This window comes from Notamacropus eugenii, chromosome 5, assembly GCF_028372415.1.
Source record: "Notamacropus eugenii isolate mMacEug1 chromosome 5, mMacEug1.pri_v2, whole genome shotgun sequence".
NCBI classification, from domain to species: Eukaryota; Metazoa; Chordata; class Mammalia; order Diprotodontia; family Macropodidae; genus Notamacropus; species Notamacropus eugenii.
The window spans coordinates 127,045,264-127,069,095 of NC_092876.1; the positions used below are offsets into that span (position 1 = coordinate 127,045,264).

At 44.8% G+C, this 23,832-nt stretch overlaps 1 protein-coding gene across 3 annotated transcripts in view; it reads right to left on the reverse strand.

The window, feature by feature from the left end:
• Positions 1-417: 417 nt before the first annotated feature.
• TSKU (tsukushi, small leucine rich proteoglycan) overlaps positions 418-23,832 on the reverse strand; it is a 25,345-nt gene continuing 1,930 nt past the window's right edge. For 2 of the 3 annotated variants that reach the window (XM_072610785.1, XM_072610783.1), the window contains exon 2: positions 418-2,478. In XM_072610785.1, coding sequence (XP_072466886.1) covers positions 1,409-2,470 — 1,062 coding nt within the window. In that variant the 5' untranslated portion in view covers positions 2,471-2,478 and the 3' untranslated portion in view covers positions 418-1,408. Of the gene's footprint in view, positions 2,479-10,923; positions 11,127-23,832 lie in introns of all 3 variants that reach the window. The other variant, XM_072610784.1, reaches the window with a different exon arrangement.

Genomic DNA, 23,832 nt, shown 5'->3' on the forward strand with positions numbered 1-23,832 from the left:
ACCTTCACCTGAGTTTTAACCTCCTCCCCACCTAGCCCAGGTGGCCCACCCAGGCCACAGCACTGTGGGATGATCACCTCTCTCAACCTGGAAGTCATGCCTGTCAGCGTGGCTTCAGACTTTATTCATTTTCTGGGCTCCCATAGGATAGTGCTGATTCGTAGTCTACCAGTGAAGCCTACTCAAGCCCCTCAAGTTTAGATATCAATGCTTCTTTTTTTCTATATCAGTGTACTCCTCAGTTATCCGCTGACTGGCATTTAAAGAAAAGATCTTACAAGAATAAATCAGTACAAATATGCAGCTGGAAGGGGAGGACAAAAGCATGGACGAGCCCCCAGTAAATCAACAGGGCACACCAACAGGACGACAGGACATCTCCTCTCACACCCCAGAAGTTTTTCAGATGAGAGAACATTTAGTCGGTATGACTACCTTCTTTATTGATTTTTTTGTTCAGCTTGTCCATTATTTAAAAAAAAAAACAAAACAACAAAATGAAACAAAACAAACCCCCCTCAGAGAAGGATGCCTGAGCACAGTGTGGGTCAAGGCATTGGGGGAAGGCACTTTGGGAAAAACACCAAGGGTATATAGGCAGAGATGGGCTCGGGGCCCACTTTGGCACCAAACGAGCCACGGGCTACATTACATGGCTGTGGGTGGCATGAGGCTGGGGAGGAAGGGATAATGTCTGAGTCAGGGGATATCTAAGTCAAGAAGAAGGGGAATGCTGGAGTAGGGACAGGAGATGTCTGAGCCAGAGAGGACACGCCCTCAGGCATGTCTGCCTTGGAGAAATTCCTTCTTTGTCTTGAACTTCAGCCTCAACTCTTATGTCCCCCCAGACCCACGGGCGGGGAGGGGCATTCCTGAGCCCCATTTCTTCCCTCAGGATCCAGAAGGGGGATGTCTGAGTCAGAAGGGGCATGTTGGAGTCAGGAATATTTTCCCATCACACCTCAGCTCTGATGGCTGGTTCCCAATATTCTCTAACTGGTTCCAGGAGACTAGGAGATAGAAGCCCCTGCTGGGAATTTTTGTTTAGGGCAAGACCAAGAATGGCCTCATGGGGGAGCCTCCAGGCTGAGGAATAGCAGGACAGGTGAAGGGCAACACACACACACACACACACACACACACACACACTCTCTCTCTCTCTCTCTCTCTCTCTCTCTCTCTCTGTCTCTCTCTGTCTCAGGAGTTGGATCTGGTATTGGCACATATAAATATAAATTAAATTGACAGGTTTACCAAAACAATGGCATGAGGGTAGACCTCAGTGTCTGCCTGTAATGGAGGTATAGCTTTTCTTCCTCCCTCTACCTCCACATGGGTCCTACCCTTCCCCAGACCCTCCAGGGGCCTTCCCTATTTCCACCTCTCCCGGTGATAGCTGTGACATCTATCACAAGACATAGGGGGCTTTGGCCACGGAGCCATGGCCATCATGGCAATACAAGACTTCCTTTGTGGTCCGGCTCATCTCTCGTCGGTACTGGCCCTCTTTGACCACCTTGACGCACCAGATGTCCTTTCCCAGAGTGATGCTCTTGACCGATGGGAGATATTTCAGAAGCCTGTCCGGCAGGACTGCTAGCCCTGTGCCTGACAGATTCAGCTCCTGCAGAGAGTTCAAGCTGGAGAAGACCTCGGCCCTGGCTGACTGAAGGCTGGGGTTGCCTGACAAGTCCAGAACCTGGAGGCTTGGCAAGTCACGGAAGGCAAATGGGGCAAGCTCTGTAGAGCAGCGGAGGCTGCTGAGTGACAGGTGAATAAGTTCCTTCAGCCCAGCAAAGGCCCCTGCCCCGACCTTGCTTAGGAGGTTACCGTCCAGGTTGAGGTAGCGTAGGGGGAGACCCTGGAGGTCAGGCACCTCCTGCAACTGGTTCCAGGAGAGGTTTAGGCTCTGGATGTTGGGGGGACCCCGGTCCACGTGAGGCCGAATCACCCGGGTAAGGAGGTTATGGGAGAGATCCACATTGAGGGGCTTGCCCTGTCCTCGAGAAGTAAAGGTGTCCATAGAGATCTCTGTTAGCTTGTTGCTGCTTAGATCCACCTCACTCAGGGGAGAGCTGGCAAAGCTCTCTTCAGGAAGGGCAGCCAAGGCATTGTGGCTCAGGTCCAGGGACTCTAGGTATCGGAGCCGGGAGAAGGTGGTGGAAGAAATCTTGGTGATGCGGTTATAGCTCAGGTCAAGGCCCACCAAAGTGGTGTAACCTGGTCCTGTAAGCATGGACTCATTGACTGCCTCTAGCTGGTTAGAAGACAGGTCCAGGTAGGTTGTGTCCAGGGGGATGGGGACAGGGACAATGTGGGAGCCCAGGCCACTGCAGTCCACGCGGGTCAAGCTGAAACTGTCAAATAGGCCAAAGGTTTCAACTTCACAATGGCAGCCTGGGAAACATGAGCGAATGGCCCCGGCGCAAGGGGCCAGGAACAGGAGAGGAAGCCAGAGGGACCACAGCATTGTGTACCCTGGAAGACAAAAAGGTCAAGGTCAGTGTCTAAGAGATTTCAACACCCACAACAAACGGCAAATTCATAAAACCATAGGATTTCAGGGCTGGGAAGGACCCCAAGGCACAGAATGTCAGAGCTCGAAGGGACCTCAGGGATCACCTAAACCAACTCCACCATTTTACAGGAAACACATTTGTCCAAAGTGACACTAGGAGTCAGTAGCACATGTGAGACTAAAACTCAAGTCTTCTGACTCCCAGGACAGCAACAAGAATTTCAGCCCTGACAGAAAATCTCAGATTCTTTTTGTCTGGTCCTCAGCCCTTGAAGTAATTCCTTCTACAATGTCCCCAACAAATAGTTCTTTAGGCTGTGCCTGAATACCTCCAGGGATGGGGAACTCCTTCCTTACTAAGGCAGCCCATTTCATTATAGGTCAACTTTGATTGTTAGGATTCCCTTCCTTATATAGAGATGAAATCTGCCTGGTCACAGAATCATAACATTTAAGACTTAGAAGAAACTTCCAAAGGCATATAGTCCAGTCCTATTTAAAAATCTATAGCATATCTAAGAAATGGTCATGCAGTCTTTGATTGAAAATGCCTAGTTAGGGAATTCATTCCTGTGCATTATTCCAGTCTGGTTCCCTCCTCTGGGATCAAGCAGAAAACATTAATTTCCTTTTCCCTAGGATAGCTCTTCAGGCACACAACAACCCACTACTTCCAGATCTTTAATTCCCCAGGCTAAACATCCCCATTTTCTTCTACTGATCCTAGTAGATTATCCTTCTCTGTACATGCTTATTATCTGAAGAGAGGAAAAAGACGTTAGAGACCTATCTAGTCTCATTTTACAGAAAAGGAAACCAAGGACCAAAAGTGGAAATGATTCAGCCCAGGTCACAAACTCTGGTTCCCCTTGTCTTCAAATCCTGTGCCCTCTCTGTGACACTTAGGTCCCTCTCTATAGTGCATCAATGCCCAGAACTGGACACAGTTCTTCAATGAAGTTTGACCAGTGTGAACTTACCCAAGAAAAGAAGTCACTCCCAGCCAGGTAGGAGCTAAGTGTCTATGTCATCCCTTGCACTTTGGCACCAAGGACTAGTTTCGGGATTCTAAGATAAGCCTATTTGAGGAAGGCTCTGTGATATCACACCACCCCAAGCACTCTGCTTGGTTCAGCCAGACAGCCCTCCCCTCCTAAACTCACCCCCCTCTCCCTGGGCCTTGCTCCCATGAAACATTTAAAGGGGCAGCAACTCTATCTGCCCAGGGCTCTGATCCAGGGTGAGGACACACATAGCTGGCTTGGTATCCAGTCCCCCCAAACCACCCACCCTATCCTCCACCCCTTTCCCTTCACTGGCCTCCTGTTCTTTTCAGAGAGGCCAATTTTCAGATTAAAGCCTGTTCAGGTGCCTCTCATGCCAAGCCTTAGTTGGGAGGGCCAGGGTGTTCAGAAAATCAGGAAACAAAGGAGGTAAAAAAGTTACCCTAAATCCTGTATTGTGTTCCAGCCTGTTTACTGTGCATACTATTAATTACATCCAAACTGTCTGAGCTCCTCTGCCAGGCTCAGTTCTTCTTACACAGACCAATGCCAAAGGTTGAAGAAAGCAAGATGAGAGAGACAGCCCCAGAGATTATTCTTTAGTTACCCAAGGTGATTATACAACTCTGTGGGCATTAAATATGAAACAGCCACTTTTGTCAGATCTTCAGTTATGCAACAAGGCCCAACTCCAGCCTGACTCAGCCACCATGAGGGCAAAGAAGGGAAAGAGAGTGGAGGAGAATGTACCTTGGAGGCTATTGGAAAGAAATGCACTGAAATGAAACTGCCATTTGGAAGACCTGGGGCATGGGGGACTCCCATCTTTTCATGACCGTGAAATCTCGGGAAGATTATCTTAGCTTGGGGCTTCTATTTTCCCACATGTAAAAGGAGGGGATTGGAGGAAATGGTTTCTGTGGTCAGTTCCAGCTCAAAATTTTCTGACTTTGTCCAGTATTCTTACTTTACAGAAAAATCCCACATTCTCAAGGTTAGGAGGAACCTCAGGGGCTATTGATTTAGTCCAACCTGTCCTCGAACTGGAATCTCCACTGAGGGTCAGGAGGGAAGATCTGCACCTATAATCCTTGTTACTAATTCAGCAGAGGCTAGGAGCTAGCTTGAACTCAGCAGTTCCAAGCTTCAGTGGGCTAATTTGATTGGGTGTTCATACTATTTGTCCTGGCACCATTTGCTTATGGAAGGGTGAATTGGCCTAGGTTGGAAATAGAGCAGGTCACAGTTCACACCTATCAATAGCAGGATAAGGTCCATGAGAGGCCACTGTATTTCCTGTCTGAGTGAAATAGAGAGCCCCAGTCTAAAAAAAAAAATCCAGCTTTTGCTTGAACACCTCCAAAGAAAGGGAAACTACAGCCTCCTAAGGCATCCCACTCTGCTTTCGAACAGCTCTGACAGCATCCCGTTGAAGACTAAATCTGTCTTTTGGCAGTTTTCACCCATTGGCCTTCATTCTGCCTTCTGGGACAAAATTTGACACTCAAAGGAGAAATGACTTGTATAAGATCACGAAGCCAGCTAGGATTGAATCTTGGAGGGACCCTAGAGAAGGTCCAATGTAACCAGTCCTTTCATTACAGAGACTCAGTGAGGGAAAATGACTTCTCTTCTAAACTCCAAGTTCCTTATGAAATCCTTGTAGGAAAGGGTAGTGTTGTTTTTTCTCCTAAATCTTGAACTTCCCCAGTATGCAAAGCTATAGTGGATGCTTAAGAAATATCTATTGTATTGAATTATCGTTCACAGGGCCACAGGTGTAGGGCTTGGAAGGGTCCTTAGGGGTCATGGGTTCCAAACACCTCCTTTTACAGATGAGGAAACTGAGACCCAGGAAAGCTAACAGACCTGCCTAGTATCACACAACTCGTGAGTAGGTGAAGCAGGATTCAAACTCAAGTTTTCCTGACTCAAAAAATAGTTACAAAAAGTTACATCACATAATAGAAAGGGGATTTGATTTAGAAGCCTGGAATTCAAATTGGGAGGGTTAGCATGCAGGGTATGAAGAATCCAGACCTGTAAGTCAAGAGACTTGAGTGCCAGTTCTGGCTCCACCACCAACTCACTGAATAATCTCAGATAATTCACTTCCCAGCCCTTAAGCCTCAATTTCCTCATATATAAAATTACATGAAATAATTTCCAAGGTCTTTCCTAGCTCTAAATACAAGAGACCTAGGTTGACCACTGTGACCTTGGGCAAGTCATTTTTCCTCTCCCTAGACCTCAGTTTCCCAACCTGTAAAATAAGGGAGCTGAGCTATAAAGCATCTAAGGATACCTGATCTATAGGACATAGAAGGGCGATGTTCCAATGTTCCGTGTTCCAAGGATCTGACACATTATTTCTAAGCGCTAAAAAATGAGTGGCAAGGACTGAGGGAAGTCTCTAGGAACTAAGGGGAATATTTAATGAATTTTAGACCCTTCCTGGGTGACTTGTATGAAAACAGTAACATTTTGAGCAAGGGGGTGAGTACGCTGGGGAATCAACGTGGTGCAGGGGAAATAAGCAAAACCAGGAGAACAATTTCTATACGTTAACAATTCAGCTGTAAGGGCCAACCACTTCAGAAGCTGGACGTGCTCTGATCAATTCGATCCATGACTCCCAAGGACTGATGATATCTACCTCCTGACGGGAAGTGCACAAATCAGGGGGCGGGATGGGGGAATTCATTTTGGCTAACTATACATCTTTCTTACACGAAATGAGTTTTCCTTTTCTTTTTAATGGGATAGAGGGTCGGAGGGAGAGAAAATAGATGTCTATTGATTAAAAAATGAAACTTCTTTAATTAAAAAGAAAAGACTAGAAGTGAGAAGTTACCTCTAGGCTGAGCTCTACCACTAATCCGGTGCAAATTTGGGTAAGAGTGAGAAGGAAATGTTCTCAAGGATCATAATTGCCCTTGGCTGGGGTAGTGACATTAATGGAGGCTGAGTAAATAAGCAACACATTAAATCTCCTTTAGAAAAAAGAAGTTAAGCCCTGACAGGCAGCAGAAATGAGAACTTGTCAGCTATCCCGGCTTTAAAAGAAAAAAAAAGCCCAATGACACAAAACCTGGTACACACAGGAGAGATGAGAACAAGAAGGTTTTAGCCTTGGGAAAAATATGTCCAAACACCAAACTTGTAAATAATCAAATCATGCATATCACCTTCTGCTTTCATTGGCTTTGTGTACTCTTTCACCTGACCTTGGTCTGCAAAAGAGCTGTCTGACCTTAAAGTGTCTCCAGTGTTTACGAAGGTGGGTAAAGCTACTGCTTCTTCGAGACATTTCTATTTCTGGTTCTCAGCTTCTCTTTCTGTAAAATGGAAGGGTCCGTTTCTAGCCCTCACATTCTATGCTCTGTGGGACTTAAGTGCCACCTTCTTCGGGAAACCTTTCCCTTAGCTAATAATAAAAATTAACATTTAAATAGGGCCTACTATGTGCCAGGTAGTGTTTTACTAATATTATCCGAGGGGTAGCTAGTTGGCACCATGGATAGAACATTGAGCTTGGAATCAGGAAGACTCATCTTCACGAGTTAAGATCTGGCCTCAGACATTTCCGAGCTGTGTGACCCTAGGCAAGTCATTTAACCCTGTTTGCCTCAGTTTTCTTGTCTGGAAAATGAGTTGGAAAAGGAAATGGCAAGCCATTTCAATTTCTTTGCCAAGAAAACCCCAAATGGAGTCATAAAGAGTCAGCCATGACTAAAATGACTTGAACAATATCATCTCATTGATCCTCACAATAACTCTGGGAGGTAGGTGCTATTATTACCTCCATTTTTACAGTTGATGAAATGGAGGCAAATAAGTGAAGTGACTTGTCCAGGGTCATCCAGCCAGTAAGTATCTGAGGCTGGATTTGAACTCAAAACTTCCTGACTCCAGGTCCTGAGCTCTACCTACTGCATCATCTGAACTCCTTAGCGGTTGGTATCTTTCCCCTCTAAAGTTACCTTGTATCTACTCTATGGTCCTTGTAAATACCTGTCTTTCCCTGTAAAGTTACTTTGTATCTACTCTATGAATCTTGTATATACCTATCCGTGTACATGTTGTCTTCTTCATTCACATATAAACTTCTTGAAGGCAGGGGCTATTTCTTTTTCCTTTTTCTCTTTGTTTTCCCAGAACTTGGCACATTGCCCAGCACACAGTAACACTTAATACATGCACATTGATAAGCTAATACAGTGTGACATTCTAGCCTCCAAGGCCTTTTCCAGCTCTGACATCCCAAGCTTACACTCTAACACTCTACATTCCCTCTCCTCCTCTGACATCCTACAGCCGTCTCCTTTCTCAACCTCTGCTCAGCATTGAGTCACCCTTCAGAGAGCTGTTAGCATGAAGAAAGGCTGAGGGTTGGTTTGCCTAACAGAGTGAGTCTGCTGCTGGTTTCAAAAGAAGGAAGACAGATGGATCACGGGGGCCAGCCACAACTGGGACCAGAGAGCCACTTGGGAAAGCTGGCCAGGGAAAGGAAACTGACTGGGCTATCCCCCTTGCTTCAGGAAGGAATCAAAAGTGAAAGGGATGCTCTTGGCCAGAACTCAGGAAGGAGAATTTCCAGATGGGCTTGGGAGGAGAAGGTAATGAAAAGAATGGGAAAATTCATGAGAGAGAAAGTATTCTCCTGAAGAATGAAAAGACCTCAGGATAAAGTCTCCCTCTTCCACTCACACCTCCACAATCATTTCCGCACTGTGGGGGAGAGGAGCTTTGATGGCTGACCCCAAAGGTCACATACAAGAAGAGGCTTGAGAGACCTGAGACCCTCTCCCCCAAACACAGACAACCTGCTTGTAACATGGTGTGGTCAACTGAGTCTCAGTTTACTTCCCCTCCCTGGGCCTCGGTTTCTTCATTTGTAAAATAAATTTGTAATATACTACCTACCTCACAAAGGTGATGCAAGGAAAAATGCTTTCTACACTGCATATACTATATATTGCATATATAATACACTACACTATTTCCTGTGGAAACAGGAGCTGCTACTGGAGGTATGTATATGTTGTTGCTGTTTTTGAGTTGTGTCTGACTCTCTGTGACCCCATTTGGGGTTTTCTTGGCAAAGACAGTGGAAGGGTTTGCCATTTGCTTTTCTAGCTCATTTTACAGATGAGGAAACTGAGGCAAACAGGGTTAAGTGACTTGCCCAGGGTCACATAGCTGGTGACACGGCCAGATTGAACTCAGGTCTTCCTATCTCCAGGCCTGGTGCTTTTTCCATTGTGCCACCTAGCTGTCCAAGAGTTATGGATGTATCCATGCCACATCTATCTCACCTGTCCAGGAGTTTTCTGAAGATAAGGAATTTACTTTCTCTTTCTTCTTCACTTCCCAGGCATACAGCCACGTTACAGCCCTGCTCAATAAATGTTTGCTGAATTCAAATTTTTGCATTAACTCCGTGTTTATTATGTGAATCTCATGTTTAACTGGCTGTCAGGAGTCCTCTTCTCCCTAACCAGGAACTAGACAGATATTTTAATCCAGTGAGTGTTGAACTGAAGAGTCATGAAATGGGCTCAAATCCTGCCTTTGCCATGAACCAGTCTTATTACTCCAATCAGGAGTAGTAGGTGGTGTAGCAGATAGAGTCCGGGCCTGGAGTCTGGAAGACTCATCTTTGAGATGAATTCATATTTGGCCCCAGACACTTACTAGCTGTGTGACTCTGGGTGAGTCACTTAACTCTGTTTACCTTGGTTTTCTCATCTACAAAATAAGCTGGAGAAGAAAATGACAAACCATTCTGGTATCTCTGCCAAGAAAACCCCAAAAGAAGCCACAAAGAGTTGGACGTGACTGAAAAATGACTGATCCACAACAACAAATTACTCAAAGCAAATTATTTGGGTTTCTCTATCTTTAAAATGATATTCACACCAACTAGCCTAGAAGGGTAGAAAAGTGAGTTATTATCACTACATCCTAAGATTATTTAGATGCAGGGTCCTTTTCCATATTTGCATCCCAAGCCCAAACACCATTATCAGTTCTTCCAAAAATATGGAAAGGCCTAGAGAAAGATCTCCAATGTGTCTGGTAGATCTCTGGAGGATTTATAAGAAGACATAGTCATGGAAAAGAATCACACAGCAGGAGAGGGTGTGGATGGATTTGAGCTGTACCACTGAAGATAAAATCTCCAGCCACTGAAGCGTCTCTAGCACAGTGCCTAGCACTTCCTAGATAGGAAGTAGGTACTTAGTCTCACTGGTTAAACTGAATATGGCAAAAGGAATGAACACTAAGAACACTAATTCTCTATGGCAGTGGTTCTCAAAGTATGGTCCAGGGAATCACAGGGTCCCCCAAGTAAAACTATTTTTATAATAATATCAAGATGTCTTAATTTCTAATAATGGTAAATATGGATTCCAATATGAATATCAAATAATAGGAAATAAGTATAATATAAATTATAATACTAAATATGGATATCTAATATGGATCTTAACATGGATATCTAATATAGATTATAGTAATGGCAAATGTGGATATCTAATATAAATTATAATCATAGTAAATTTTGGATATCTAATATGGATCCTAATGTAGATATCTAATATAACTTATAGTAATAGCAAATGAGGATATCAAAGCTCTTTGAGGGGATCCTTGATAATTATTAAGGGTATCAAGGGGTCCTCAGACCAAAACATTTGAGAACCATTGTCCAAAAGTCTTTCTAGCTCTCACATTCAATGTTCTAAGGCCCTTCTTGCTCTGAAAGACTGTTTGCTACGTTCCCTTCCACTTCTGACTTTCTACATTCTAAAGTTCCATCTAGATCTCATGGTGTAATGTTAGAGGCAGCATGGTCTAGTGGGTAGAGAGCTGGACTTGCAGTCAGAAAGACTTAGGATCAAATACCCCCCTGACACTTGCTATGGGACTTTAAGCAAGCTACTAAATTGCTCTAAACCTCAGTTTCCCCACCTATAAAAAAATCTCTAAGAAACTGCCCAGCTCTAAATTTGTGCTCCTTTAATCCTGTGGCATAACGTCCTTTCTAAGACTGACATTCTCTATTCTGATTGAATCCTATTAGCTGTGTGACCTTGGGCAAGTCATGTCTCCCTTTGCCTCAGATCTGAGGAATGAGGCGGGGATTGGACTAGATGGCCTCCAAGGTCCCTTCCAGCACTAAAGTTATCATCTGATAACTTGGGTGGCACAATTATTGGGCTCCCTACGTATCTAGTCTAACTCCGACTTGAAGGAGAATCCCCTCTTCAGGGTACCCACAGGAAATCAGTCACCCAGTCTTTGTGTTAGATCTCTAGGGAGAGTAATAACTGAGTAAGCACCTTTTCTCCCACCCAATCTTTCCTATGACCTTTCACGGTGAGGGATACTCACAGGATGTCTCTCACTGGGATCCCAGCTCCAAGGATGGCTTTTTCATAAAAAGATACAAGCAACATCAGGGAGGAGAGAGGCCGGACCATCTGCCATGGAGGCCAGGTGGAAGTAACGAAGGGCAGACCATGGGGATCCATCCCCAAACTCCTGGTGGAAACCACTCTCTGTTTGTCTGTTACTCTGCACAGTTCCTTGGGCTTCTACGAAGGAAAGTGTGCAAATGGACACCTCATTTTCTGAGCTGATCCTGTGGTACCAGAGCCAAATCTCTATCTTAGGCTGCCTTCAGAGAGGCAGTGTCCAGAGAGAAGGAAGCAATAGCTGCCGCTATCCTCTGCACTGATCAGACCCCATCTGGAGGGCAGAGCTTGGCTATGGGGCCTCATTTTTGGCCCGTGGAGCAGATCCCTTGAGCCTTAATTTCCCTATGTGTAACATGACCTCAAAGAACCTGTTCAGCTCTAAATCTGTGCTCCTATGATCCTATGTCTGAGGTTTTTTCCAGTAAATACTGAAAGAATACAGAGGAAGGTGACCAGGATAGTGAACAGGCTACAGGCCATATAGTACAGAGGAAACACCACTGGTTTTTGGAATCAGTAGCCCTGGGTTTGAATCCCAGTTGTGCTACTTACTAGGACTGGCTAAAGAAACTGGTGATGTGTGACCAGGAGAAAGAAGATTTGGGAATGGGGAGGGAAGACATTTTTCCTGCTTTCAAATATCCAAAAAGCTATCACAGAGAAAAGAGAAGAGGCTTGCTCTAGGACTGATTGTAGAGAGAAGTCAGAGAGGGCAAATTTCAGCTCAATATACAGAAAGCTGTGTGGCCTTGGGCAAATCAATTCTCTCCGGGCCTTAGAGGGGGCAATCTGTAAATGTGAGGAGGTTAAACCAGATGACTTTGAAGATTCTTTCCAGTTCTGAATCCTAGGATTCTTCAGGATTGTTTCACAATCAGAGTTGCCCAACAAAAGAATGGACTGATGCAGGAGGAAAGACGTTCACAGGCACTGGTGGTTGACCACTTGGTGGGAATATCATGGATGAGGCTCCAACCTCAGTTCCTCCACTGGATTAGATGGCCTGCCTCTGATGTCTTCTTTAGCTCTGACATCTATGATCAGACCTGGCACCAGGAGGGATTGGGCTAATCCTTGCCACTCTCCTTCCTTCACCTCCACTGAATCTCAGTACAAAGCTTTTCTTGCAAAAGTCTTGGGTTCCCAATGTGACTAGTCACTTCTAGCTAGATAAGTGGTCTTTCATATCTGCTCTGAGCAAAGAGAAGGCAGGGGATGGGGCACTAGGTGGTATAGTGGATAGAGCACTAGGCTTGAAGTCAGGAATACTCATCTTTGTAAATTCAAATCTAGCCTTAGACACTTACTAGCTGTGTGACTCTGGGTAAATCACTTAGCCCTGTTTACCTCAGTTTCCTCATTTGCAAAATGAGCTAGAGAAGGAAGTGGCAAACCACTCCAGTATCTTTGCCAACAAAACCCCAATGAGGTTATGAAGAGTTGGCTACGACTGAACTGAATGGACAACAACAAAGAGGAGAAGGGAAAGGGATGAACAAAGGAAGTGTCTCTAGACAAAGAGGGAATCCCACATTTGAATTAGCACTTCCATTTTACATATAGAGACAGGGAGGCTTAGAGAGCTTAGTAATGCCTGTAGCCATGCAGTTAGCATCAGTGGTAGGATCTGAACTAGAGTTTCCCCATTTCCAGTGGCAACATGCTGTCTATCAGGCTAAAGGGGTGGAGAACCTGCGGCCTTGAGGCCACATGTGGACTTCTAGGTCCCTGAGTACAGGCTTTTCACTGAGTTCAAGTTTTACAGAACAAATCTTTTATTGAGGGAATTTCTTCTTTGAAATTTGGATTCAGTCAAAGGGCCACACTTGAGGACCTAGAGGGCCACATGTGGCCTTGAGGCCACAAGGTCCTGCCATCTGCAATTGGGGCATGATGTCTCTCAAGTCAAGTCAATACAGAGAATACCATCTTCGGCTGCTTTGAGAAGAATTGTGGTTACAAGGTAGGCTTCATTGGGAGGAGTGGAGGTATTAAATTTTTTTTCCCCAGAAATGATTGATGGAAAGATAAAAGGCATTGATATTTTCAGAGAGATGGGGGGAGAGAGAGGGAGAAAGAGAGGAAAGAAGGGGGAAGGCAGAAGGAAGAGTATCTAAGATAAGGGAGATGATGGTCCTGTTATAGATAGCTCTGGTCAGACCCCATCTGGAGAATGGCATACATTTCTGGGTACCACCTTTTGGGTACACTGATAAAGTGCCAGTTTAGATGCCATAGTAATAGAGTGGAGAAGGTCCAGGAGGGTGTCTAGAATGGTGAAGACCCTTCATATTATACTGTATGAAGGTCAGTTGAAGCAGTAGATGTTTTACCCAAAGAGATGGCTCAGGGGGCAGTTGAGAGTTGTCTTTTGGTATCTGTAGGTCTGTTCCTCAGAAGAGGGCATAGCTTTGTTCTGGTTGATTTCAGATGGAAAAACTAGGCATGAAGGTTGGAAGCTGTAGAGACAGAAAGTATTGATAGAAAAATTGTCCTCACATTTGGGTTGCCTTGGGAGATATGGGTTCCCCCTTGCTGGAGACTGTCAAGAAAAGGCTGGATGACTATGTACTTGGAGGGGGGATTCTTGTGTAAGTCTGGGTTGAATCTGATTTTGAATTTGCAGTCTTTTCTAGGTCTTAGGCTAGGAAACTAAAGTTCTGAGTGGTTCTTGTCTTTGTCAAGGGGCATACCTGGTAGGGATAAAAGTATGTATCAGGGCCAACAATGGAAATCAGATCTTTTTCCTAAACCACATGGGAATTTTCCAGGAGCATGGTACACCACTGATGAATGAATTCCTCCTCTCAATAAGTTTAGTCCATTTCAAAGGGTAAGACATATTTTGCTAATTAGGTACCAGGTATGTAAGGTGAATAGTAAAGGCTAGGACTTCATGAAAGGGAAATTGTGATGGGTTAGGGTAGTCATGGAGGAATCTGGGGAATGAGTGTGGAATTCTTCAAGGACAGAGAGGCTAGGAATGTTTGGTTTGGAAATGAGAAGCCTTGGGCAAGGGTGGGAGCAGGGGAGCCGGAAGAAACCTAATCATTATCTTCAAATGTCTGAAGGTCTGTCATGGAGGAGACAGACTTGTTCTGTGTGATTTCCAGTAAAACCAGGATCAGAGGGAGGCAGACTTCTGCTCAATATAAGGAAAAGCTGCCCAAGGATGGGCAGCCTTGTTAGAAGTTCACAGTCTAGTGAGAGAGACCTATCCATACAAGTCTGCACAAAGGGACGCTCCCTGAAGATACACTTTCATCACATTTTCCCCAGGTTATTCCAGCAGCTCCCTAACTGTCCTCCCCATCTTCACCCAGATTATCTCATCTGATCCTCCCATTTTTCAGAGGAGGAGGAACTAAGGCTCAGAGAAATTATATGACTTGCCCAAGTTCTCTCTGGTCATAAAGGGCAGGCCAGGCGATAGCTCCAGCGCTGAACCCAAATCTGGGGACCCTACACTGAGTCTCCAATTCATGCCTCCCCCCCTTTTCTGTGACACACATGCCTTCCCCATTCACGCTATCACCTCCATCTCCTCCCCAGGGGAGCTTGAACTCCACCCCTGGAACCACCTTGGGATCTGATTGGTCAGCTTTCACCTGTCAGCAAGAGCCTCACTTCCCTGGCCTTCTCCACACTAGACCCCCCCACCACACATTCTGCTTCTATTTGTGTCCCCAGTGCCTGGCAAAGAGCAGTAAGTAGTTAATAAATGCTTGTTCGCATTTTCTCATTCTCTCTTTTTCTCCCCCTCTTCTTTTCTATCTCCTTCCTCTCTTCCTTCTCTTTTTTTATTCCTCCCTCTCTCCTTCCTTTCTCTTTTCCCTCTCCCTTTTTTCTCTCCTTTCTCTTTCCTTCCTCTCTCTTCTTCCTTCCTTTCTGTCTTCTCCCTCCCTCTTTTCCTTCCTTCTTTCCTCTTCCTCTCTCTCTCCTTCCTTTCTCCCATCTTCCTCCCTTCCTCTGTCTCCGTTTGTCTGTCTCTCCAAACTGTGCACTCCCCTCCCCCCCCACTCCTTTTGAGGACTTTATCACACACTGCCTCTGTTGTTAGTTAGCTTTTCACGTATTAGTTTCATCCTTCCAATTACTAAGGGAGCTCCTTGAAGGCAGGATCTTGCTTACGCTGGGGCGCACTGTCCCACAGTGCCCGGGTGGGGCTGTACTCAGTAAATATTTGTCTGACTCACCCCATATCTTGAAATGTGTTTGCACAAGTTGCATACCCACCCAGCATCATGGGTAAACGAGAAAAGCATCCCCCGAGGTTGGTTGATATTGTTGAAATTTTCTCCGTATACATTTAAGTCCTCTGTTAACAGCTGTGAGAGCTGGAGAAAGGTGGACAATTTGGCTTGCTAGGGACCTGTGGCACTTGAAGGCCAGCAAATTGCTTTACATCCACTATTTCTTTTGATTGTCACAGCACAGGGTGGTAGGTAGGTTGTTATTACACCCACTTTTCAGATTAGGAAATTAAGATCCAAGGAGAGGAAATAGATTGCCCAGGACTACCCAGCTCTAAGAGTCTGAGGTGACAGCTGAATCCAGTCCTTCTTGACTCCAAGTCTACCTGCTCTGCCCTTCGCCTATACCTCCCACCTCACAGGATTGTTGCAGGGGAAGTGACTTGTAAACTTGAAAGTGCTATGGAAACAGGACCTCCTGGGGTAGGCCAAGATAATAATCCAGGTAATTAGCATTTATATAGCTCTTTAAGGTTTGGAACTGCTTTATGTATGTTTGATCCTCACAAGAACACAACATGAGGTAGGTGGTGTTATTGTCTCCATTCTGCAGATGAGGAAACTGAGACTCAAAGAGAGTGTAACTTGCCCAGGGTCACACAGTTAATGTGTCTGAGGCAGGATCCAAACCTAGGTCTTCTGACTCCAAGTCCAGCATTCTATTCATTGGGCCACCTAGCTGTCTACAGATGACCCAGAGGTCCCTTTCAGCTCTGAATCAATGATCCTATGAGCCTATTAACTTTGGAAAAATTATAAAAAAAGAAAATGGACCTATTATTATTGTCCTATTTTACAGATGAGAATACTGGGACTGGAAGATGTAGAAGGTTTGGCCTGGATCATATAACTAAACAAGGTTAGAATTAGGGCTTGGATCCTGCTGATCCAACTTCTAGGCCAGGGCTCCTTCCACCATACCAGAGCCAGTGTATGGCACATGTCTAGGCACATAGCTCCCACTCTGTTTTGGAGCATATTGACAACATATAGGGTACAATGACTGTTAGTCCAATTTTACGGAGAACACATTTTCAAGACTAACGTGACTTCTCTGAATACTGATTCATGGGACATGGTACATTTGGAATGAATGGATTGAAATGCTTTGAAACTATACCCTACGAGGATTGGTTGATGGAACTTGGGATATTTAGCCCAGAGAAGAGATGTCTTGAAGAGGCAGGACCCTTGCCTTTAGGTGTGTAAAGGGCTGATCTGGGGAAGAAGGGTTGGGTTATAGACTCACAAAAAAGCATTTCATCAGATAGGGAAGTCACGTGGGATGATTTCTTCTCCCAAAGAAGACCACGACTTTTTGATGACTTGGTAGGTAAGTGCTGGTGAGTTACTAACCTATGACAGAGATGAGTCCCATAAACAGATTCAGATTCACAGACCATTAGAGCTGACTAGGACCTTAGGGATCATCTCTAACTTCCTCATTTAGCTAGTAAAGTAGATGAGTTTGACCTTGAGGCCTAGACTTTCTGTCTTTAAGACCAACACTCTTTCCATTATTCCAAAATGCCTCTCATTTTTGCTGGGTCTTCAGAGGAGAGAAAGAATCAGGATCAATGAGAGGAAGGTTAAAAGGAATGAGGAAGGGGGGCGAGGGGAAGGGAATAGACATTTTTATAGTGCCTACTATGTGTATATTAAATGCTTTGCAAATCTTATCTCATTTGATCCTCACAAAAACTCTGGGAGGAAGGTTATTTTTATTATCATCCCCATTTTACAGTCAAGGAAACAGAGTCAGACAGAGATGAAATGACTTGCCCAGGGTCAAATATCTAGTAAATGTCTGAAGCTGGATTTGAATCTAAGTCTTTCAGATTCCAGGCCCAGTGCTCTATCCAATGGGTAACCTACAATTAGATTCCTAACAATTAGAATTGTTCAGAAATTGAATTGGCTGCCTTCGAAAGTACAGAACTTCCCATCACAGGCAGTTTTCAAACTGGGTGACTCAGAGATTTAGATTTGGAAAGGTCTTCAGACGCTATCTAGTCAAGCCTGATTATACATTGAATATACAAGGAAATGGAGAGGTCCGGAATAATCAAATGAGTTGCCCAAGGTCACACAGTTAACAAGTGGTGGACCTGGCATTTGAACTCAGGTCTTTCCATAACACCAGCATTTATAGAGGGGATCTGAGCTTCACATAGGGGTTAAACCAGGTACCTTGGGGTTATTTTCTAAGTCTGAGAATCAGGTCTTACAGAAAACATGGCTCTGGTCTTGGCTGTTATTTAGTATTGATATGATCTTGGGCAAATCACTTCCATTCTATAGACTTCAGTTTCCTCCTCTGTGAAATGGGAAGGATAAAATTGGCCTAGCCTATCTCAGAAGGTGAGAGTCAGAGCCAAATAAGATAATAATGATTGTGATGTGGGCTGTAACCATCAACAGTTATGTGAGATATTGTTACTATTATAATGTTCTTCTCTTTGGGGATCCTGGCTCCAGTATGCCCATGTTCCCCCTCCTTGCTGCCTCCTCTCCCACCAAGGGAATTACCAGATGGCTCAACTCTCCAACAAGAAATTCTCTGGTGGGAGAATGATTTAGTCAGCTGGATTTTCAGGATCTGAAAGAAAGCCAGAAGGAACTCCCTGCCCAATGATTCTCACAGGAGGGAGGGTTAGGATATTTCATAGGCGGGGTAATGGGGCTCATGATCCTGTGAACTCTGATGCCAATGGAATCCCTGATTCTGCATCTGTCCCTCCCTCCAACCCTGCCTGGTAAGCTCTGGAAGCTGTCAACCGTGGGAAGAGATAAAGACTTGGAAGAAATAACTCCCTACATTCTAAAGGCTCATTCTAATGAACTCTGGTCCCCAACTTCATGGAGATGCCTGTGAAAGTCACTACTTTCTTTAAGTTTCTTTCTTTTACTTTTTTTTTTAAAGCAGCTCTTTAATTTTCCTAAAAGCTCCCCATCCCTCAATACTCCAGGCAATGTTCTAACTTGCAGAGAAGATGCTAACCTGCACTGGTTGGAGGGGCTTTCTCACCCAGGACTTCCCTATGCTAAAGAAATCACAGATATGGTCCCTGCCCCCATCTCCTTCAGTTATCTCACAATCAATCTCAAGAAGGTGGGCAAGGCAGACAGAATTACCTCCACTATTACTGACAGATGAGGAAACTGAGAGGCTCTTAGAGCTAAAAGTTCAACTTTCTCATGGAAATTCTTTTCTAGTTCTAGTTAAAGTCCATAATTGTAGAGCAGTTTACAAGCTGCTTTCGTCACAGCACCCTGTGACTTAGTGTACACGACTCCCATTTTTCAGACAAGTAAAATGGTATTCTTTCTTTTAAGGTCCCCCTTAGTTCTGATGTTCTGGGTTGTAAGGTTCTTTCTAGGCCTGATATTTTGTATTCTAAGGCGCCTCTGAGTTCTGACATTGTATGTTCTAAGGTCCTTTTCCCCGCCTCAGTCAGCTAGCTATTGTGATATATAGGTATTTTTTAATTCATATTTAGGTATTTATATATTTATTATGATGTATAGGTATTTATCTGACAGATATATTCAGACAGAGTGCCAGACTTGGAATCAGGAAGACCTGAGTTCAAAGCTTACCTCAGACACTTACTAGTTGCGTAAACTCCAGACAAATCACTTAACCTTTCTTGGCCTCAGTTTACTCATCTGTATAATGGAATTTAAATAATAGCACCCACCTCTCAGTGTTGTGTTAAGAGGATCAAATGGGAAAATATTTATAAGGCATTTTTGCAAACCTTAATGCATTGTATAAAAGCTATTTATCATCATTATTATTACATGTTCCAATGTCCCTTCCAGCTTCAACAATCTAAGAATTCTATGTGCTTTGACCGGAAAAGAAGTAGGTCTTTTGGTATCCCACCCATCAGACTGTAAATAAGACATACTGTCACTCATCTGTGACCTCCAATGGTGGGTGGAGGATTCTGGTCAGAAAAGCCTTAGGATGATAAATGTAAATAGAGAGTTGGGCCCTGTGGTTGACACCTCTGATCTGTCCACCCCCCTCTCTGAGAGACAGGCTAACATGACTGGCCCAAGGTCACTTAGGTAAGTCACTGCAGAATTGAATTCTGGCCCTTTGATTCTTAAAACAATACTCTTCCCATTATACAATATTTCCCTCCTTTTTCACTTTCCTCCACAAAGAATCAACTTTTTTTCCAGACTCTTAGCAAAGGTGATTTGACGTATCCTAAAAAAACCCCCAAAACTTTACTAGTTGTGTGACCTTGGGCAAGTCACTTAACCCCAATTGCCTTGCATTCCCCCCTCCAAAAAAATACACCAAAAAATGACAAATTCTACCTAAAATTCTGTCCTGGCTGACTAAACACATACATACATACACATACATTTTATATACATGTTGTGTATACAATATATATTATATGTATAATATACCACACACACACATCCTACCAAGATTCACCCTCCCATCAGGTCACACCTGGGAATCACTCCCTTCAGCTATAAAAGTAAGCCATCAGCACTATCTACTACCTCCCAATCCAGCTCCACCAGGTTCCTCTCTGAAGCAGTTTTCCATTCCAGGAAGGTTCCTTGTTCAAGTTCATAAAAGGATGCTCTAAGCACTTCCTCTGGGCAAGGCTGTGCTTGGTACTGGGAAGATAAGGAGATGAAGGTGGAAGATGAACTTCCTGCCCTTCCTAGAACAATCTGGCACAGAAGATGAACACACAAATAATTCCCTCCATGGTCTGTCCTTACTAGCCTTTAAAGGGCCCACTTCAAATTTTACCTCCTCTAGGAAGACTTCCTTCATCCCCTGGCTGGTAACAACCTTGCTTCTGGGACTTGTAGGCACTCAGTTTGCTCCTCTCTGATAGTCTTATGTTATTTTTGTCTGTCTCATCCTCTACCATAAGCTCCAAGAGAGAGGACCTATATTCTTCTAAACTCCATGTTTCCTTTGCTGCCTAGCACAGAGCTCTTCTGCATACAATAAGGGCTTAATTAATGTGTGCCAGATTGAATTAATGCAATGGAGAATACAGCAAAGGTCATAAAAGGGGCATTGTGGTGAAAAGAACTCTGGCCTGGCTGTAAGACTGGTGTCCTCAGGCAAGTCATTTCCATGTTTACAAACCTCAGTCTCTTCATCTGTAAAATAGAACAATAATGCTTGCTTCTCTTAATTTACAAAGCATTTCATAAATGTCATCTCATTTTAGCTTCACAAAGACCCTGTGAGATAGCGACTATAGATATTATGATCCCTATTTTGTAGAAAAGAGAGCTGGACGTTACAGAACGTACTCAGGGTCATACGGCTGATGTCACAGCTGAGGACTGAGCCCAGGTTCTCCTGATTCCAAGTCTAATGCTCTCTTCATTAATCTTGGAGCACTTTATGTAACACACTCTATAAATGTGAGGTTTACATGAATGAGTTGTAATCTACACTGGTGGAGGGCACGCCCACATCACTGAGATCCAAATATCAGAATATTATGATCTTTACAGACTAAGTACTTTGAGAGTTTGTTTCTGAATACGGAGGGGACAAAGTAGGACCCTTAGATGTACCTTGCCAATTAGCCAGACAGCTTTGCCTAGGGACAGGATCTCAGATATCAAGATAGTCTATTTTCTTCATGGTATATACAGAGAAACTGAGGCTCAGTAAGGGGAACTAACTTTACTAAGGATATACCAGTTAATGGGCAGGTAGGTGGGGCTGTGGATAGAACATGAGGCTTGGAGTCAGAAAGACCTGAGTTCCAAACTGGCCTCAGACACTTTCTAGTTATATGACCCTGAACAAGTCACTTAATCCTGTTTACCTCAGTTTCCTCATCAGTGAAATGGACTGGAGAAGAAAATGGCAAACCACTTCAGTAGCTTGCCAAGAAAACCCCAAATGAGGTCACGAAGAGTCAGACACAATTGAAATGATTAACCAGAACAACAACATACAAGTTAATACCAGAATTAATAATGATAGTTCACCTTTGTGTAGTGTTCTGTAGTTATGAAGCACTTTCCTGTCCAGTAAAGATGACTGATCCTTATAATAGGCCTTTGGAGTTGGGCAAGGCAGGAGGAAATACTATCTACATTTCAGGGTCAAGGCAGCTGAAGAGCAGAAGGGGAAACCAATTTGTCCAAGGTAACAAAGAGTCAAAACAGCAAAACAGCAAGTGTCCTGCCTCCCAGTCTAATGTCCCTTCTGCTTTTCCTATTTGTGACCTCAGTTTCCTTCTTTGTAAAATGTGAGGGACTCTAGGTGTAGGACCAACAGTCTCTAAGGAAAGGGTTCTTAGCTTTCTTTGTGTCATAAATCCCTTTAGAAGTCTGGTGAAGCCTATAGACCTCTTCTCAGAATAATTTTTAAAAAATTCATAATTGAAGAATATGCTAAATTTTAGAGGTTAGTGAATAAAATCATGTCATTTTTTGTCCCATCCAAGTTCACAGACCTCCTGGTCTGGGTCCATGGACCCAGGTTACGAACTTCTGCTCTAAAGCCCCTTCCAACTGTGACCTGCCTTCTGTGTTCTTAAGTTCAGACTGTGGAAGTGCTAGAAAGGATGTAAGAGGCCAAATCACCTAAATTCCTCATTTTACAGATGAAGAAACTGAGGCCCAGAGAGAGAAGGTGCTTTGTTCAAAGTTTCTGTGGCAGTAAGTGGCAGAAGTCAGGTTTGAACTTCCATCCTCAGACTCAAGATCTAATATTCTTTCACTGTACCATTAAAGTCCCTTCCCAGCTCTACCATTCATTGTTCTGATCTGTTCCCTCTGACATTCTAAGGAGTCTACAGATTCTGGTTCTCAACCTCCACTCTCTCCTTAAATTGGGAATGGACACTCAGGAAGCTCTGTAATACATCACTATTGAGCTGGGGGTGGGGGGTGGGGAGCAGAGAAAAGATAGGGAGGAAGAAATACAATAAATTCTGAGCATCAGTAATTCAGAAAAGGGGTGGGAATTCTTTGGCTCCAGCAAAGTTCTGGGTCAGAGGGGTTTGCGAGGTTGGGGACAGACATTATTCTTCTATCTTATTCTGGTTGGGAAACTGTCCCTTCTCTGTCCCCACTTATCTGTGTGCAGGGCTGGTTCCCGGCTCTGACCATGAAATAACCCAGGGCCAGTCACTCCCCACCCCCTACTTCCCCCTTTCTTAAGGTTTTAGTTTTTCCTCTGGCTGGCATGCCTGGGCTGATCCAGACAGAATGGAGGAGGAAGAAACTTCTGAACCATTCGGAAAGTAGGGTCCCCTCATTTCTTCTTCCCTCAGTCATGCCTCCCTTCTCCCCCCACTTTGGAAACAGACCTATCTCAGGCCACTGAGGTGGTTGAGGGTGGTGCTGTGGAAGACCCTCATAGCTTACAGCCCCTCTTTCCAGACGGGGAGGGAGGAGGAGGGGGGGAGAGAGAAGGAGGGAGGGCCAGACCAAAAGAGGGGGAGGCGGAGCCAACTCCGAAGTGTGGGGTTGTTGGGGCGGGGACCAGAGCCTTCCTAGCCGCTGGGGCTGCTGGACTTGCAGCCGTGGCAAGGCGGTCGGTCCCTCTGCCATCTCCCCCCGCCCCCCCCCCCCCCGTCCCCCCCTCCCGAAAGTGCAAAGACTTTCAGGGAGGAGACGAGCTAGCCCAGGATGTGAGTGACCTGGCAGAAGGCTCTCGTCTCCAGTTTGCGGGAGACTCTGCTGCCCTTCTTAGAGCCAGAACTCCACTCAACTAAATCGAAGACTCCTTCCCTTACAGGGTTCCCTTATGTCTTTCACAGGGGACTTAGTTTCTCCCCCTCACTGGGGTGTTGGAGGATTGATTCCTCTCCCCTCCAAAGGGTATAGAGTTTCGTTCTAGGGATTTCAACTTCTGAATAAGGAGTGAAAAGGGATGAATTTGTTGGACTCACAACACTCCTTCCCATCCTGGGAAAGGAGGGCTGGTGGGAAGGGCGGAGACCTTATCTCAAAACATACACATGCAAGCACAGAGTCGTTGGATTTGAAGTAGCTATGAACCTGAGACACTATAAGTCTACCCCTGCCCCCTTTTATAGAGGAGGAAACTAAGGCCCACAAAAGCATAAATGACTTGCCCAAGGTCACACTGCTAGTTAGTAAGAAAGATCGAAACCCTGGCCCTCTGCTTCCAAATTCCGATACCTCTCCATAGACAGAGAGAGAGAGACACAGACTCTGTCTCTCTGTCTCTCTGTTTCTCTCTCTCTTACACACACACACACACACACACACACACACACACACACACAGACACACACACTCCTCGACACAATCCCCTTTCCCTCTCTGCGGCCAGCAACAGTAGGATGAAGCTGAGACCACCTTTTTTCAAACCAACCCCTCACTGGCCTTTGTCTTCCGAAGCCAGTGGGAGCCTCGGAATCCACATTTCTCGTCCTCCCCATTGCCTCTCATCCCCACCCCATCTCCACCCCGCTTTCTGGGCTAAATCCAAACTAGAAGCCAAGAGGCCACTCCGGGAGACCCCAGCCAAAGGCGCAGTCACTAGCCTGGGGGAAAAGGGAAAGTTGAAGCTGGCCGAGAGA